Raw genomic sequence first — 17,434 nt, 5'->3', positions numbered from 1 at the left:
AAAAGGGGCAAAGAGTTTCAGTTATGAAGTGCGGGCGCGCAGTACATACATATAGCAGCCTCCCAAATGTCAGTGGCAAATGCAAAACTGTTATAACAGGCAAAACCTAACTAGAAAATGCATTTCCTGGGTAAAACGCGTGGGAATGCTGAATAGCATCTCCCTATCTGCCTGTCCCCTGAACACACTGTAAAAAACATCTCCTCACTATCTGCTAGCTGCCTGAGTGAGAGACAGTGTGAGAGAACCCTTCAAACAAGCCTTAATAAATTCACAACAGTACATGCTATGGAAACAGCGACTTCAACGTTAGAGACACACGGCCTTTATAAACAGATCAGTATAAAACTTATGTTGATAAACTTAAAAATGTGGGCATTCCAGCGATTTAAAAAAGAAGTTGGCTGTGCGTTTCGCTGGGAAATGTGAAGAAGTTTATACATCAAAACTTCCCGATCAAAACGGCCCCCATCAAATTTGCCCCATCAAAACTGCCCCCATCATATTGCCACAGTCATAACTGCCCTCATCAAAATTGCCCCCATCATAACTGCCCCCACCAGAATTGGCCCCTCAAAACTGCCCCATCATATTGCCACCGTCAAAACTGCCCCATCATATTCCTCTATTATAAATCCGTACATGGTGTGTCTAACCCCTCCCCCGGGCTCTGTAATCAGAGCTGAGATGCTCCAGCCGCCTCCCCCACTGCCCATCACTGTGTATAAGAAGCTTTGGTAACCATGGCAACAAAAGCCTTTAAAATGAAATTTCCTGAAATGATCACTAAACTTAAACAGCTTTTTCACAAAAACTGTAGAAGATACCAAACTGAAAAGATATAGCCAGATAGCTGAATATTTTGTGAACATTTTAATGTTTGTTTGGCGTCTGTAGGTGAAAGTATGAAGGAGCTGAAACTTTTAGAAATGGAAGAAGATTTTAAGGATTTGAAGCATGCTCATTGACTTCAATGTTAAAAAAAAAAAAGTGTTAAGCTTCATATTTTAAAAAGTATAAATCGTAGAAAAAAAGTTGAAAAAGTCCCATCATTAGCTGAAAATTTTAAAAGTTGAATGATTTTAATAGCTGAAAGTATGCAGAAGTTGCACAGAGCCAAAAAACGTACGGAATAAAATTAAAATAAAAAATAAATTAAAAAAATGAATAACAATAGTGGGACTGCTGAAGCAGTCCCACTAACTAGTGTTTGAAGTTTTCGCCCAGGTTCACACTGGGCTGCGGGAATGAAGCTGTGCGAGTTCAGCTGAACTCGCATGATTTCACGCCCGCATTTCAGTCCTGATTTCGACCACGATTTCAGAGACATCTGTGCAGGTTTCTGTGCAAATATCAATGTAAATCGTAGCCCGAAATAGCAAAAAGTAGTACAGAAAAGACTTTTTGAAATCCGTGCGCCGCACCTATTACGACGGTGCCATTGCCGGCAATTGCTGCCGATTTGACATGTCAAATCGTACCAATGTGAACCAGGGCGTACTGAGTTTTTTGTTCCTACACATTTATAGTGGTCCATCACTCTGATGGGAAGGTAGGAAGAAGTGGGCAAGTTTTGACACCATCAGGAAGGGCCAAAATCTTTTTTTAGAATGATCTGAGATTCGGTTCTGACAAGAAGGTATAGCGGACTGCTGCAGGTATCTTTTATAGGTGCCTGCGGTTTATTCTTGCATCAGTTTGCCGTCCTTCATCCCAGTGACTTCTTTTAATGATTTTTTTTTCTTCTATTGCTCACAAGTTTAAGGCCTTGTGCACACTAGACGTTTTTTATGCTGCTTCTAGGGGCATCTGGTGTTTTGTGTTTTTTTTTTTTTTTTTTTTTGTTTCCTCCCTCTTTTTAGGTGATCCCTGAAAATCCTTCTCTTCAGAGAAGCCTTTCCTGCCTCCACCTAACAACTGTACTTTTATTTTCTCCATCAGCTAGCTCATCCAGCACCCCCCCCCCCCCCCCCCCCCATTTATTACCCTTTTTTTTTTTTTTTTTTAGATTTTCAGCTCTAATGAGCAGGGCCCTCTGATTCCTAACTGTACTGTCTGTTCTCATGTTTTAAAGCGCTGTGCAAACTGTTGGCGCTATATAAATCCTGTATAGTAGTAATAATAAACATTCCTGCATGTAATCCTAAGTGTCCAAGCACACATAGGTGCATACGGCAGGAAAATAAGCACTGCCAGCTCATCCAGGTGAAGCAGGGATTTGGAAGAAAAAACGCTTAATGCCTGTATATGCGTCTAAATGTGCCTGAACACTAGGCGCATTTAGTGCTTGAGCATGAATTAATTTCAGTGGCTGAATTAAATTATTCTGACCAATGAAATTAACACCTAAGTATTTGATGCCTAAACACGTTACATGCATTGACAGGCGTCAAGCATTTTTCTGCTAAAACACCACTGCCAGGACGAAAGGAGTCTAGGAGAGATAGCAAAACGTCCAGTGTGCATCTCTTTACTTCCCACTACAGACCCCAGTTCAGTGGGCATAGAGCTTTTGCCATTGCTGGACTGGGTAGCTGTTCTGTGCTCTTCAGCGTCAGAGACTGCTGCCTACTGCGCTTACATAGCCTTTTCTAAATAAACCCCAATGCAGATGAAGTCTACTTGCATGTATTTGTATCTACCCAGCAAGTAGACCTCTTATTCAACATAACTTTAATTGGATTGATGCTCTAAAGCCTCTGGGAATGCTATAACCCATCCCTTTGAAGATCTATCAGGCCTGCCACAGAGTGTAATGGACCATCTACACGACTACTTTATAGACCATGCACTCTGGATATAATGGTAGAGGTGTAATTTTTAGTATTTTCTAATGGTTTTTCAATTAATTTTGTTATGCTGGTTTATTCCTCCTTGATTCTCTTGTGGACCTTCAGTCCTCTTTATTTTATACTATGGACTGGATATAATCCTTTATACTCTGTGATTTCTGATGTGTTGGCGTATAATCTCCAGGCCACAGCACTGAGATCTCTATTCATCTGAACCTATTTATGTAGATATGTATGTATAAGGGTTTGGTGAAGTGGATGGAGGGGATGTTCTGGGGGGCCTTTTATAGTGCATCTATCATTTAGGTCAGTGGTGTCCAACCTTTTGACCTTCCTGGGCCACATTGGAAGAAGAGGAATTGTCTTGGACTGCACATAAAATACACTAACAATAAGGAGAGCTGATGAGTAGTTCCTCCTGTGGCTCTCAGCAGATAGGTGTTGCCCCTGGGACAGTTCACTATGATGACAGTTCGCCGATGGCTGCAGCTATTTGCGTCTCTCTGCACAGCCGATGATTACCTGCGGTGATCTCTGCTGGGTGCAGGTAAAGTGCGTCCAGCAGTGATCACCGCAGGTAATCGATGGCTGTTTAGAAAGAAGCGAATGGGTACGGATGCCAGGAAATTGGCATTATAGTGAACGGGCTCGGCAGCTGCAACTACCCGCTGAGAGCCGCAGTAGGAACTGTCGCTACAATTGCACCTGCCCTAATCACTGGTGTGGATTCAATTTCCTCCAGACGAGCATTTGGCATCCCTCCAGACGTGCATTTGCCTTGCTTGTCAATGTATGCTGCTGTGGCTGATATGTTTGCATAACATCCCCAGCGCCTCTACATACGTGGATGTGCAGGGCTTTTCTGTGGCTGCTGTGTTTGCATGGTATCCCCGGCGTCCCTCTAGACAGGCCTGGGCTGCATGCTAAACTCTTTGTGGCCAAACATTGGATACCCCTAATTCAGATGAATGTTTGAGTAAACGTCCACTTTAACAGTACATTTTATCCATGTATTAGTGTTTCTGATTTTAGCTATGTATAGCACATGGTAATTGCCAATCTGGAAAATATCCTGCCAATGACAAACATATGTTTCATGTATAAAGAATACAGAAAAGGAACCCAGAGCTGGACTTTCCTTTTTGTATCAGTAATGGTTTCTCCTCTACTCTATACTGTCTGTCAAAAACAAATATTTGACAATGGTCAGGTAGTAGGCAAGGGTACTAAAGTGACAGCCAAGTTTCCTGGCTGGTTATTAGTGTTTTGTAAAGCTTGAAACAATGCTTTTACACCCTGTAATTACAGTCTCTCCATTTTTCCTCCAGACTGTCCAGTTTGTCCAAGGAATTTTTGTTGAGAAGTATGATCCCACAATAGAAGACTCCTACAGAAAGGTGAGCCATTTTCAAATAGTGTTACAAGTTTCCTTTTGCAGTAAATTTAAAGGAAATGTATTTCTGACCACAACACACTTTACCTTCTTAGTTATGCTGCTTTTTTCTCCCCTGGATCAAAGAAAAATGTCCTGTGTGCAAGAGGCCTAACTGCACAGATTTTGTAGACTGATGCCACCCATTTCCTTGGCATCAGTTGCTCAAATAAAGATGAGTTAGTATTAGTATGTTATATTATAATTGTAATATATTTGCATATTCACAGCATTTTGAACATTTATCAGCACTAAATAAATTCTGTTATCACCAGCTTTTAATATATTCTAGACGACAACTCAAGAGTGACATGCATAGGAGGAAGTGATGGATGTCTGAGCATATTAGCAATGTATTGTTTTCAAACGCATTTCTCACATGTCACAGGTTCAAACTGATGCTGCTGACCGATGAAATGGCTCCTGACAGAAATGGAATTCTCAGGGCAGTTATGCTTGGGGAGTTCAGTGTTTTGTGGCAACCTTTCCTCTTTGTAGACTAATACATAAGGCAATTCAAATATTCTGGAAAAACTTGTTGTATCCAGCAGAGCACTTTAATTTATTTTCAGGGCCATTCTGAACAGAAAAGTTTGCTAGCTTATTTTTTCTCCCTATGGTAGTACTTGATTGTTTCATTTCAACTGAATAGAACAGATAGACTCATGAAACTGAACTGTCAGCATTTCCTGCAGAGTAGGGCAGTGGACATGCATAGCCTACAGCTTTGGAAAACAGGGATAGTGCTTATACATCACGCTGACTGCAAGTGACATTTTCAGTATCTTTAATATAAGCATGATGAGCTTTTGCTGGACATCATTTAGACAGAAGAAAGCTTATGTAAGCCCCAATAGTGCAAAGGAAACACGGGAAAGACCTTGACATCTTCTTTTATATATTTTATTTGTTCAACCAGTAGGTTGAACGAAAAAAATTACCTTATTCCCTCATTCACACATTTGAGGTGGATGGGGAAATCCACTCCCATTGGGCTTTTGTAATCTGGCCCCTGGGAGACTTTCCTTGCCATCAGAACACACTGATCAGTGCTGCCGGCTAGCACGGGTAAGTGAGCTGCTCACTTTTTTTGGGAGGGGCTGAAGAACCGCTTAGTAATGTAAAAAAAAAAAACCTCTGTAACTGGACCACATGTTGGCTCCAAAAACCCTGCAAGGCAATACTTAACAAAGTATAGCTGTGCTAAGAAGGCACTCATCTACCAGAAAATGATTGAAAAGCTGCTGGACAGAATGGTTAAATTTACCAAAAACGAGCATTTCTTTCCAATTATCTTTTGCTAGACATCTCCTACAACTGGTAATGTGAAACTCTATGTGAGATGCCTTGGTGGGCTATGGGCATCCCCTTTACCTCCCCCCAGCCCACCTCCTCCCCTCTCCAGCGTGTTTTCCCCCCTTCCTGCTTGCCTTGACCCTCTTATCCCTTTGTTGGCTCTTTCCTACTCTCTTCTCTTTTTTTTACCCTTTTCTTATGTAGTTTTTTTCACATCTCTTTCCTCTTACATGTCTAGGCTGAATACAAGGAGATCTAAATTTTGGCATAGCGTTTCTTCATCTTTTTCTCAGCATACTATATATCATTAGCTCACCTGCTAAGATGACTGTCATTTTGCTCGTTACACAAGATATATGCTTGGCTTTACATCCCACAACATTTCTAAACCATCATGTATGTGCAACTTGATTTTGAAATATATTTTTTTAAACGTTTGGAAACCCCAAAAAGGTTAAAAAAAAATGAAAGGATATCCATTGGCATAGTTTTATGCTTCTCTAGTAAGAATTAGGCTAATCACAGCAAAATTCAGTTTGCAGGATTCTACTACTTTGTAACCTTATTACTTCTATTATGCGAAGTACCAAACTATGAACGGCAAATGTAACTTTGTGAAAATTTTGGCCTGATATGTCAATGCCACTCAGGCTTGTAATTCTGGTTGGCAAAACTAGTCGTTATCCCTCATCACAGCCCTTGTTTATGAAAAGTAGAGTGCATATTCTGTGCTTGTTCTTACAGTACAGGTTAGAGAATGAAATATTGAATCAATTTGCTATGGGCGACAGTCCATTCACTAGACCAGTGGTTCTCAACTCCAGTCCTCGGGACCCACCAACAGGCCAGATTTTAAGTATTACCTTGGGGTGTTGCAGACTAGAATACTGCAATCACTGAGCAGCAAATATCACTTGTGATGTATTTCAGCTATCTTGCAAACCTGGCCTGTTAGTGTGTCCTAAGGACAGGAGTTGAGAACCACTGCACTAGACAATCATTTAAAATAGCCCTATTATATGTAATGCCGTTGGATTTATCTAATGTCCCCCAAAATGGGGAGAAAAACAGGATTGGTTTATGGCTGTATAGTTTTGTCTGCATACTTGCATACATATTCTACAGCGATGTGCAAGTTCGCCATAGACCACTCGAATTTCATCTGATTTCTGCTGAAATTTGAGACATAGGTAGACCTGTCTGGATCACCTGGCTTGACAAGTTAGTTTGAAAATCGACTGAAACAAGTGGAAAATTATCAGCTGAATATTGACTGCGTCCTGTGTGCAGTCACTGTTCAGGTATTCACAACTCCACATGTATATAGGGCTAGCCTTACCCAGAAAACTTTCTCTGGTTTTATGGGCCAGCCCTTTTAGGTATGATTTAAAAAGTATACAAGTATGTCAAACTAGTTCATTTTTTTTAGCTGAAAGATCTGTTATATAGTTTGGGATTGAATGATGGTATAATGCATTGTTATTTTTCTTTTCCAGCAAGTTGAAGTTGATGGTCAGCAATGTATGCTCGAAATTTTAGACACTGCAGGAACGGTATGTTTGATTTTATACATGTTTTAGATGTTCGGAGTATGAGTGTATACTATTGAACAGGGTGTTATTTTTGTGCAGGGTGGCAAAGTCACAACCTCTACCTTGTCAAACCAGAGGACGCTTTGCATTCATTGAGGAAATGCCGCGTTCTCTGGTGCCCATGCCAAGCAAGAGACCTCCTGTATTCACTAAGCAGCAGGGCAGCCACTCAGCATTGACCAGGAAGACAGTGGGAATCACTGCGGTAGTGTTGTCTGCTACAATGATTTCCTGCTTCTATGTGGATCAGTCAGGTATAGAGAGCATGCATACTTAGATTGGTCCAAGCTGGACCAATGTAACTATGCAAAAATATCCATACCTGGCATTCGGGCTTTAAAAAACCCAACTATTTCATTTTCTATTCCATTTGAAACACTGTTGGTGTTTTAAGAATAATTTTGCAATAGCATGCCCATTCCACGATGGGCAGGATTGGCAATATTACAAACAATGTTGATTTATCGGGCAGTTTGTGCAGAAAAGTAGTGTAGATTATGACAGCGGGCAAAATGTGTACGAGAGGAATGCAGAGAGTAAGAAGGCAGGGAGACCATTTGTGGAGGGTGTGAAAATGAGTAGTACTCTATGTACAGAAAGAGGAATGTTGATGAATTTGATGAGATATATTTTAGAAAGGAGTGTGCAGGGTACGACAACATGAAGTATGTGCTGGAGATTATGACAGCAGGAAGTATGTACAGAAAAGGAGTGTGGTGGGTATCCCAGCAAGGAAGTATGTGCTGGAGAGGAGTGGTGGAGATTAGCAGGAAGTATCTACAGGAAAGGAGTGTGGTAGGTTTGAGAGCATAAAGTACGTGCTGGAAATTATGACAGCAGGAATTATGTACAGGAAAGAAGTGTGGCGGGTATGCCAGCATGAAGTATGTGCTGGAGAGGAGTGGTGGAGGTTATGACAGCAGGAAGTATCTACAGAAAAGGAGTGTGGCGGATATAACAGCATAAAATATGTGCTGCAGATTATGACTGAAGGAAATATGTACAGGAAAGGAGTGTAGCAGGTATAACAGGACAGTTTGTTTAGGAAAGGAATGAGGCATGTATCACAGTGCTCAGTATGTGCAAGAGGAGAGTGTGGGGTTATGACAGTGGCCAGTATGTGTAGGAGAGACGTTCTGAGAGTTTGGCAGTATGTGAAGGAAAGGCGTGGCATAGGGTATGACACAAATGTGTGGTTGGTGGTGGGGTTGTCAAAATTGGTAATGGTTTACATGTAAAGAAGGATCAAAAGGGTGCTAGCTGGACAGTTAAGTGAAATGTGAACCAAATTAAGAAAATCATTAACTCCAATAAGTGAATAATTGCATAATTGAATGAATTAAAACATCTAAAATATGATCAAATGTTTACAATGAAATGTGCACAATAAACAAATTTCCAATCAACACAATGTGTAATAAATTATCATTGATAAAAGTTTATAATTTCTGTGTGTGATCACTCTGAAATTAATTCTCCAACACCGTGATTCTAAAAAAATGCTCCAAAACAGTGCTCTACCCGAAGTGAGAAATGTGTTGCACTCACCAGATGTATCCAGCCATCAAGTGACCATCAAATGTGGGTAATAGAAATGCCCCTTAAATCAATTCATAGATAAATCTGCACCATATTCACCATCCACCTCTTCTCATATTGTTAATGGATGGATACGGCCACGATCAGATCACCATCAAGCATAAGTATGTAAATCAGAACGCTCCAGTGAGATACCCCACTTCCTGATGACGCATGCACAGCGTAAAATGCATAGAAGAGAGGCTTGAGATGCATACACAGAAGCCCTTGACTTCCGCCTGGTCATTGGAACGCATGTCGCTAGTCAGACATCCGTGCGGGATCATTTTTTACGGACCTCCAGAGCTGCTAATGTGCCAAATTTCATCCTATTGTACACATGTAAGTGCAGCCTTTTTTTTATATAATAAAAATCTATACTACGCTATACCTGCCTTCTGTGGAACCTTTGGCGGAGCTAATTTCACAGAGCCTTTTTGATGAGAGAAGGAGCCTGATAATTGTGGATGATATATCAGATTGGAGAGTTTTAATTTACACACTTAAGCTTGATGGTGATCTGATTGTGGCCGTATCCATCAATATACCTTATGAGGAGAAGAGTTGGATGGTGAATATGGTGGAGATTTATCTATGAATTGATTGAAGCAGCATTTCTATTACCTACGTTTGGTTACTTGTTGGCTGGATACATCTGGTGAGCGCAACTCATTTCTCACTTCGGGTGGAGCACTGTTGTTTTGGAGCATTGGAGCACTTTTTTAGGATTACTTTTTTAGGATCATGTTGGAGAATTAATTTCAGAGTGATCACACACAGAAATTATGAACTTCTACAATAATTTATTACACATTGGAAATTTATTGTGCACATTTTATTGTATACATGTGATCATATATTAGATGTTTTAATTCATTCAATTGTGTAATTATTCACTTATTTTTTCTTTCATTAGATTGTGTAATTGCTATTTATTTATTCAGTATTTTTTTGCCATGATGTACACGCTGTCAAATCTCAATCTCTGTCGATACTTAATTGATAACTTTGTATGTTTATCATGGACACAATAAATGAAGTTTTAAAAAATGGCTTTAGATACTTTACCTACATTTTAGTTAATTTGGGTTAATTTGTGTCTGTGAATGCCTTATTGACCCGTATTTGTATTTCTTTTAATGCAGGAGCAATTCACAGCGATGCGGGATCTTTATATGAAAAATGGACAGGGCTTTGCTTTAGTGTACTCCATAACTGCACAGTCTACATTTAATGATTTACAGGACCTCAGAGAACAGATCCTACGAGTCAAAGACACTGATGATGTAAGCAACTTTTTGCAACATTAAAGAGGCGTCCTTTTGTCTTTATAAATTGCTCCATCTTTTATCTCTTTCTGTTACTTATGTTCTCCCTTGGCTTGAGGTTAGTGTCATGTTTAACAAAGTTGAGCTTATTCTACTGCTTTACAGGGTCATTCCAGCAAAAAATAATTTATTTCAGTTTTTGTAGATGTAGAGTAATCACTCGACAATGTCCCTATTCCCCAGGGATATCTCTGCTTGAGTTTTCTTTTTGGCTCGTTTGTGGATACACAACTCTTCCTGTTGGGTTTATAATTTATTTTATATTTTGAGCAATGCAAACAGATTAGCTGCAACACACAGAATTAGCGAAGAATACCCAAACTTCCCAGGTGGACTGAAATTTTTTTCTATCTTTTGGAGTAGCCAAACTGTATATTAACCAGGGGTGACTCAGTCTGCCAACCTCCATCTGTAACTATAAATTTGGGCTCACTGCCATTACCTACACGGGAGATGGACCCGTGACATAATGGTGCTTTGCTGGGTGTCCACTTTATAAACTTCTGAAAAGAATTTTCAACTAAGAAAGGGAAGAGCCATAAAAAACACCTTTTATATGAGCAAACTCTACCTGTAGATGTAGTAAAAATTTGCTTTGCCAGCCCTGTGTAATTATCATTTGGTCACTTGGGGGTTAATTTACTAAAACTAGAGTATGCAAAATCTGGTGCAGCTCTGCATAGAAACCGTTCAGAACTAATCGAACAAGTTGAAATTAGAAGCTGATTGACTACCGTACATCGATACTACAAATGTGTGTGTTTGTACCCATAGTAAGGCCCCGAAACAATAGTGGGCATGTTTCTTTTTTCTATCCTACCTAAAACACGCTGAGATTGATCTAGCTATTTTTTTAATTTTGTTTTATTTTTTACACATTTTTGTTTACATTTTTCTCCTCTGGCAAGGAGAGAAAGTTGCAATGTATCTTTCTATCTATTCGGGGGAGAAAAAAAAACACATAGACTGGCTGCACAGTGACTGATCAGAGGCTATCGCAATGATCAGGTGATTGGGAACCAGGAGTCCTGGCTCCCAGCTGTGAGAGCCCAGTCTCTGCTGGGAGCACAGGTACGTGTATATGTGACCTCACAGAAAAAGACCCACTTCAGTGAGACAACATATATGCGTCATAGAAGCTCATCGTATAATTTGTGAGAAAAGCCTAGAGGAATTTATCCAATTACTGAAAGTTTACTTTCTTTTGGAATTTAATCATTTTTGATATTTACCATTCTGGTGGTGTCCCTTAGATGGTTTGCCTAGTTCCAAAGTGTGGTGAACCATGATGCTACCATTTTCTATTAGATACAGTTTATTAGTAGCCCAGTATACATGTCTGCAAGACCATTGAGAAGCACCTGCAGAAAGCCATACTTTAGTTCAAATAAATTACAGTTGAGGGAATGAGAACTGCAGTTTTATTGGCATTATTTTCCTTTTTGCTATGAATAGCTTTGTATCCTTTTGTCATTTCTCTAGAATGGGAAACATGAAAGTTGTCATGTAGTCTGTTTAATTTCATCTTCAGTGTTTGCAGCCAGGAGTATTGCTTGTGACCTGTTGGCAAGAAATTGGCTTGTCTGATCAGTCTGAATTCATTTCTGCCCTGCACACCGCTGTTTGGATTATTCAGTGAAATGTAGATATGAAATGCATTTAAGCCATTGTTTTTAGCCCTTTTTTCTGTAATAAAGCAAAGCTCACTTCCCATTTTAGATTTGCATTTTTGTTTTGTAAATTATGCTGTTGTCCTTGTCCATCGGTCCTTTTTTTTTAATTGCAGTGGATGAAAGGGATGCAGTTGTCTATAGGCGCACAAGGGAACAAAACTCTCCACATTATTTCTTCTGGTTGCTTATTGTGGGAAATTTTTGGGGGGATTTTTCTGTTTTTAGTTAAAATGTATTTTTTGTTAAAATAAATTGTAATGTAATGGCTTGTTCACACTTGACTAAATTTCTAACCCATCACAAACACTCCTATAGCATTAGTATGGGCGTTAAACTTGCATTTTACAAGCGTTAATGACGAGTTAAAAACTGTTGAACTTTAAGACACGTTAAAACCACTTCACAAATGCCTGTTTTTAAATGTGAAATGACATTTACAGGAAATTAAACTAATTTTAATGCCCCGCAAAAGCAAATGCTTGCCAGAGCATTGCAAAGCGTTATCATAGACTTGCATGGGAGGCGTTGAAAGGCTTTAACATTAGGTTTTCAATTTTGAAGGGACGCTAACGTTTCATGTTTTGATAGTGTGACGTGTGAACAGCCCCGTGTGCTGTCCATTGTATTGTTTGCATAAGTGTTAGAGGGGCATTTTTAATGCCTCTCAAACGCCTGCGTTTAATGACCGCTTTTAATGCCAGTATGAACTTTTCAGGGAGCAGGATTGCATAGAAGCTTGCGTTGAGAATGGAAGCTTAATTATTTTATAATAAATACTGTATATTGATAAATTACTGGTGTAAAGCATACCTCCAGGTAGGGCTGGGAGATTTTCTTAAAAAAAAATCTGTGATTTTCTGCGTCTGGTCTTGCGGACTAGGCCGAAGCCGCGGCCTCGCCTAAAAACTCCTGCCCGCAGCTCCTCAGGACTGGCGCGGTGAAAAAAAAAATCGATTTGCTTAAATTTTGAATAGATTTGTCCTCTCAACTCCATTCAAAATTTAAATCAATTTTTTTTTCCCCAGCCCTACCTCCAGGGGAATTCAGTGATGACTTATGTAAAGTCTTTTTATGTCTCTTTATTTTAAAATGCACAGTTTCAAGAAAAATACATGATGCAAAAAACTTTCAGCAGGAACCAGACAAATTTTGATCCATCTGTGGGGCAGGCTGGTTGTACTGAAGTCGATCCATCTGTCAACTTTAGTACAACCAGCCTATCAGGTTTTATTGCCCGATCACTGTCGGCGTCTATAGCCAGGCAGAAGTGATCATTGTATTCTACAGGTGGGGAAGGCTTCCTGCACTCCACACCAGCAAAACACAATAGCACTGCTGGCGGGATTTCCCCCATCAACACAGTCAGTGTTGATGGGGGAAATCCCGCCAGCAGTGCTATTGTGTTTTGCTGGTGTGGAGTGCAGGAAGCCTTCCCCACCTGTAGAATACAATGATCACTGCTGCCTGGCTATAGACGCCGACAGTGATCGGGCAATAAAACCTGATAGGCTGGTGATAGATAGATAGAAACAAAATTGCATAATGTATGGCCTGCCTTACACAGAGGAGCCAGAGCTGTTGAATAACTATTGGACTTAAAAGCTATGCAAACTCATATGTTTCATGTCCTACAACTGGTCTCAGCAGGTATTGACTTCCCTGTCTGGAATAATAACTATAGAAATCAACATATCTCTATATAAATAATGTTTGAATAACTATTGTTGTGCAGGATTTATATAGAACCAACAATTTGTGCAGTGCTTTGCGAAGAAAAGGGAGACAGTACAAAAAAAAAATTAAAAACTTTCAATTAAACGATGTAGTAATAAATCAAATTAAACTTGCCAAATATAGTACAGTTACTGTGCAAAGGTTTTATGCAGGTGTGAAAAAATTCTGTAACTTAAGAATGCTTTCAGAACTAGAAGTATAAATAGTTAATTTTTAACAAATTAACATAATGGAAAGTGAATGAACAGAAAAGAAATTCAAACCAAATCATTTGGTGTGACCACCCTTTACCGTCAAACAGCATCAAGTCTTCTAGGTACCCTTGCACACAGTTTTTGAAGGAACTCTGCTGGTAGGTTGTGCCAAACATCTTGGATAACTAACCACAGATCATCTGTGGATGTAGGCTGCCTCAAATCTTTCTGTCTCTTCATGTAATTCCAGACAGACTTGATGATGCTGAGATCAGGGGGCCAAACCATCACTTCCAGAATTCCTGGTCCTTCTTTACGCTGAAGATAGTTCTTAGTAACATCCTGTATTTCTCAGCATTGAGGACACCATTGATCCTGATCAAATCTCCAACTCCATTTGCAGCCCCAGACTTGCAAGGAACCGCCATCATTCTTCACTGCTGCCTGCAGACACTCATTATTGTGCCGCTCTCCAGCCCTTCCGCCAGCACACTGCATCCTGCTACAGCCAGATATTTAAAATTTTAACTCGTCAGTCCAGAGCACCTGTTGACATTTTTTTACACCCCAGTTCCTGTGTTTTCGTGCATAGTTGAGTTGCTTAGCCTTGTATCCTTGTTGGAGGTATGGCTTTTTGGCTAGAATTCATCCATCAAAGGGTTACTAAACCCTTGTGTTTTTTAAGTAACAAATATGTCATACTTACCTCCACTGTGCATTTCGTTTTGCACAGAGTGGCCCCGATCATCCTCTTCGGGGTGCCCTCAATGGCGCTCCTGGCTCCTCCCCCGCATTGGCAAACCACCTAGGAGAAGCACTCTCCTTGGGGGTAACTGGGCGCGCGCGCTCCCGAGTCCAGCTTTTGCGTGCATAGATACAGAAAGCCGGACTCTGCCCCGGCGCCTGCGTCATTGGATTTGATTGACCCCAGTGGGTGCCAATGGCTGCGCTGCTATCAATCTATTCAATCAGGACACGAGACACCGGCTTTTACTGGTGTGCTCATCCCCGACTCGAGAGAGAGGGTGCAGGTAAGTAAAATGGGGGCACAGGGTGGGGGTGGGCTGCAGCACTATAGAAGCTTTTTCACCTTAATGCATAGAATGCATTAAGGTGAAAAACCATGAGGGTTTACAACCCCTTTAAGGTCACTACTGGCCAGACATCTTTAGACAGTCGATGGGTGTACCTGGGTCCTTCTGGTTTCCACCAGTTCTCTGCTGATGGACACCTTCTGCTGTCAAAGGGAAGTAGGCATGACGTGTCTTTCATCTGCTGCATTAAGTTTCACTGGCCAACCACTGAATCTACAGTCCTCAACATTACTTGTTTCTTTGTGCTTCTTCTAAAGAGCTTGAACAGCACATCTTGAAGCCCCAGCCTGCTTTGAAATCTTTGCCTTGGAAAGACGTGGCTGATGCAGTATATCTACTATGCGTTTTGTGTCTTCTGCAACCTCACCTTAGTAGCAGAGTTTGGCTGTTCCTCACTCAGTTTTAAGGCTCCTTCACAGCTGTTTTCTGTTTAATGACGGTGTTTCAGCCTACATATGAAATTGATGCTCACTAGGACCTGCTTGGTATAATTGACTAATCATACACCTGTAATCCTACAAAATCCCTGACTTTCTGTAAGTGTAAGAATTGATCCTGGTTTGAATCCACACCAAATATTGGTTTGTTTTACGTTCTTCTGATTGCTCACTTTGCATTTTGTAAATTGATGAAAATAAACAATTAAAATATATATTTTTTTAAAGCATTCTTACTTTACAGCATTTCTTCATGCCTGCCTAAAACTTTCGCACAGTACTGTAGCTTAGAAAAAAACTGCAGATACCGAAAAAGTTGAAATATCGTGTCAAATTATTGGGATGTTTTTGCTTCCAACTGTTCATTACGCCCCTCCTCCCCTATATATAGAATGCAATGGAAAGCAATTCTACTAAAAATGGCTTGTATGCACTAGTGCCAGGTATACAGTTTCAACTCGCCAGTGACTTTCATGTTATCAAAAAAGGTTTCTTTTTTTAAACCGTTTTACACTAACCCTTTTGCCCGCAGGTGGGCGTACGAACCTCCTTTCTCCCTCTCCTATCAGCTTATGGCACTTCAATGACCATAAGCTTATATCAGAATTGTTCAGCGTTTTGAACATAAATATGCAGCATACGCTGATGACATCCTGTTCTATATTCAACAGCCCAAAATCACTCTGCCCAATTTAATGCAAGCTTTCTCGACATTTAATCAGGTTTCGAATTTTAAAATTAATATGTCAAAATCCGAAATTTTGAATATTTCAATCCCCAAGGAGACTGCAAGCCACTTGCAGAAATCTTTTCCATTTAGTTGGCAAAAAAGAGCCATGAAATACTTAGGAATATTCCTCACCCCTAACCTGACATCTTTATTTCGTGCCAACTTTATGCTGTTGTTAAATACAATTAAAACTGACCTACAAAAATGGTCACAGCTGGCACACTCATGGTTGGGGAAGATAAGTGTGGTGAAAATGAACATATTGCCCAGGTTGCTATTTTTGTTCCAAATGATTCCATTTAGAATCCCAGCAAGTTTTTTTTTTTTACACGTTTGACAACTATGGTCATGCAGATATGTCTGGAACAGACGATGCCCCAGGCTGGCCAGATCTCTGTGCTGTGGGTGTCTCTGGAAATAGCACTTGGTGGCACTGACCTTTACTCCTTAATTTGGATACCGAGGAAATACAGAACTCTATCTAATGCTGCTTCTCCAATCACACGCTCCACCCTAATGAGTTGGGACTCGCTATGCAAAAAACACATGTGGCAATACAATTCTACTCTTATGCCACTGACCGGTCACAATTTCCCACCTGGGAATATTGATCCCAAACTCCATTCTTGGAACCTCGGGAACGCTGTTTTATTACATTGTCCGAGTCTTTAGTGACAATGTGCCACTATCCATGCTCACTTCCACATCGGCTTCGCTAATGGACCAATGGAGATATCTTCAACTGTCAGCCTTCATTCAGGCCCTCCCAAAACCCTTGCGCAATGCATCTAGCCTAACACGGATAGAAACAGCCTTTGTTGATGATCACCCGGTGGAGAAACCCCTCTTTCTTTTACCAAGCATTAAGATCACTCTCTTCCTCTGGTTACCCTAGCTTCCTTCATAACTGGGAGAAAGATCTACACAGGAATTTGACGGAGAATCAAAGGGCATCTATCCTCCTCCTATCTCACTCATCCTCTATGTCCTCTAAAACTGCAGAGGTTAACTACAAACTCTTGACTAGGTGGCATTACACACCTGCGGTTCTCCATAAACTCTACCCTCAAAATTCGCCACTCTGCTGGCGTGGTTGCAGAGAAATAGTATCGCATGCTCATGTTTGGTGGTTTTGTCCACTTATCAGACCCTTTTGGCTTACTATGCTCTATTGGATCAAGGAGATTCAGGGTTTTGAGGTTCCCAATGATCCCTGGAATGTACTATTACATTGTACGGACAAACCGACAGGATCATACAAAAAAATCTATCACCCCACACTTATTAAACACGGCTAAAGCGCTCATACCCCGGTTTTGGAAAACCTCCACGATACCATCTCTACGCCAATGGCTTGGAGAGGTAGATCATCTATACTATATGGAAGACTTAACTTACTCACTTAAAAATAAAACTGATTTGGGGAAAAAAAATATGGTCCTATTGGTTTGCCTTTTAAATACACTACAGTTTATGCGGAAATTATGGCTCCGAACACCTAACTCACTCATGATTTGACTTAGTGTTACAGAAATCTGACAGAGGCAGACATTC

The 17,434-nt window shown here is 40.4% G+C and overlaps 1 protein-coding gene across 2 annotated transcripts in view; it reads left to right on the top strand.

The window, feature by feature from the left end:
• RAP1B (RAP1B, member of RAS oncogene family) overlaps positions 1-17,434 on the top strand; it is a 113,387-nt gene that overhangs the window by 80,760 nt on the left and 15,193 nt on the right. For both annotated transcript variants that reach the window (XM_073620080.1, XM_073620081.1), the window contains exons 3-5: positions 4,121-4,189; positions 7,017-7,073; positions 9,836-9,976. In XM_073620080.1, the coding sequence (XP_073476181.1) occupies positions 4,121-4,189; positions 7,017-7,073; positions 9,836-9,976 (267 nt within the window). The remainder of the gene's footprint in view (positions 1-4,120; positions 4,190-7,016; positions 7,074-9,835; positions 9,977-17,434) is intronic.

The sequence above is a fragment of the Aquarana catesbeiana genome, linkage group LG03, assembly GCF_042186555.1.
Source record: "Aquarana catesbeiana isolate 2022-GZ linkage group LG03, ASM4218655v1, whole genome shotgun sequence".
NCBI lineage: Eukaryota > Metazoa > Chordata > Amphibia > Anura > Ranidae > Aquarana > Aquarana catesbeiana.
The sequence above is the reverse complement of the archived record's forward strand: the minus strand, read 5'-3'. Positions and strand labels throughout refer to the sequence as shown.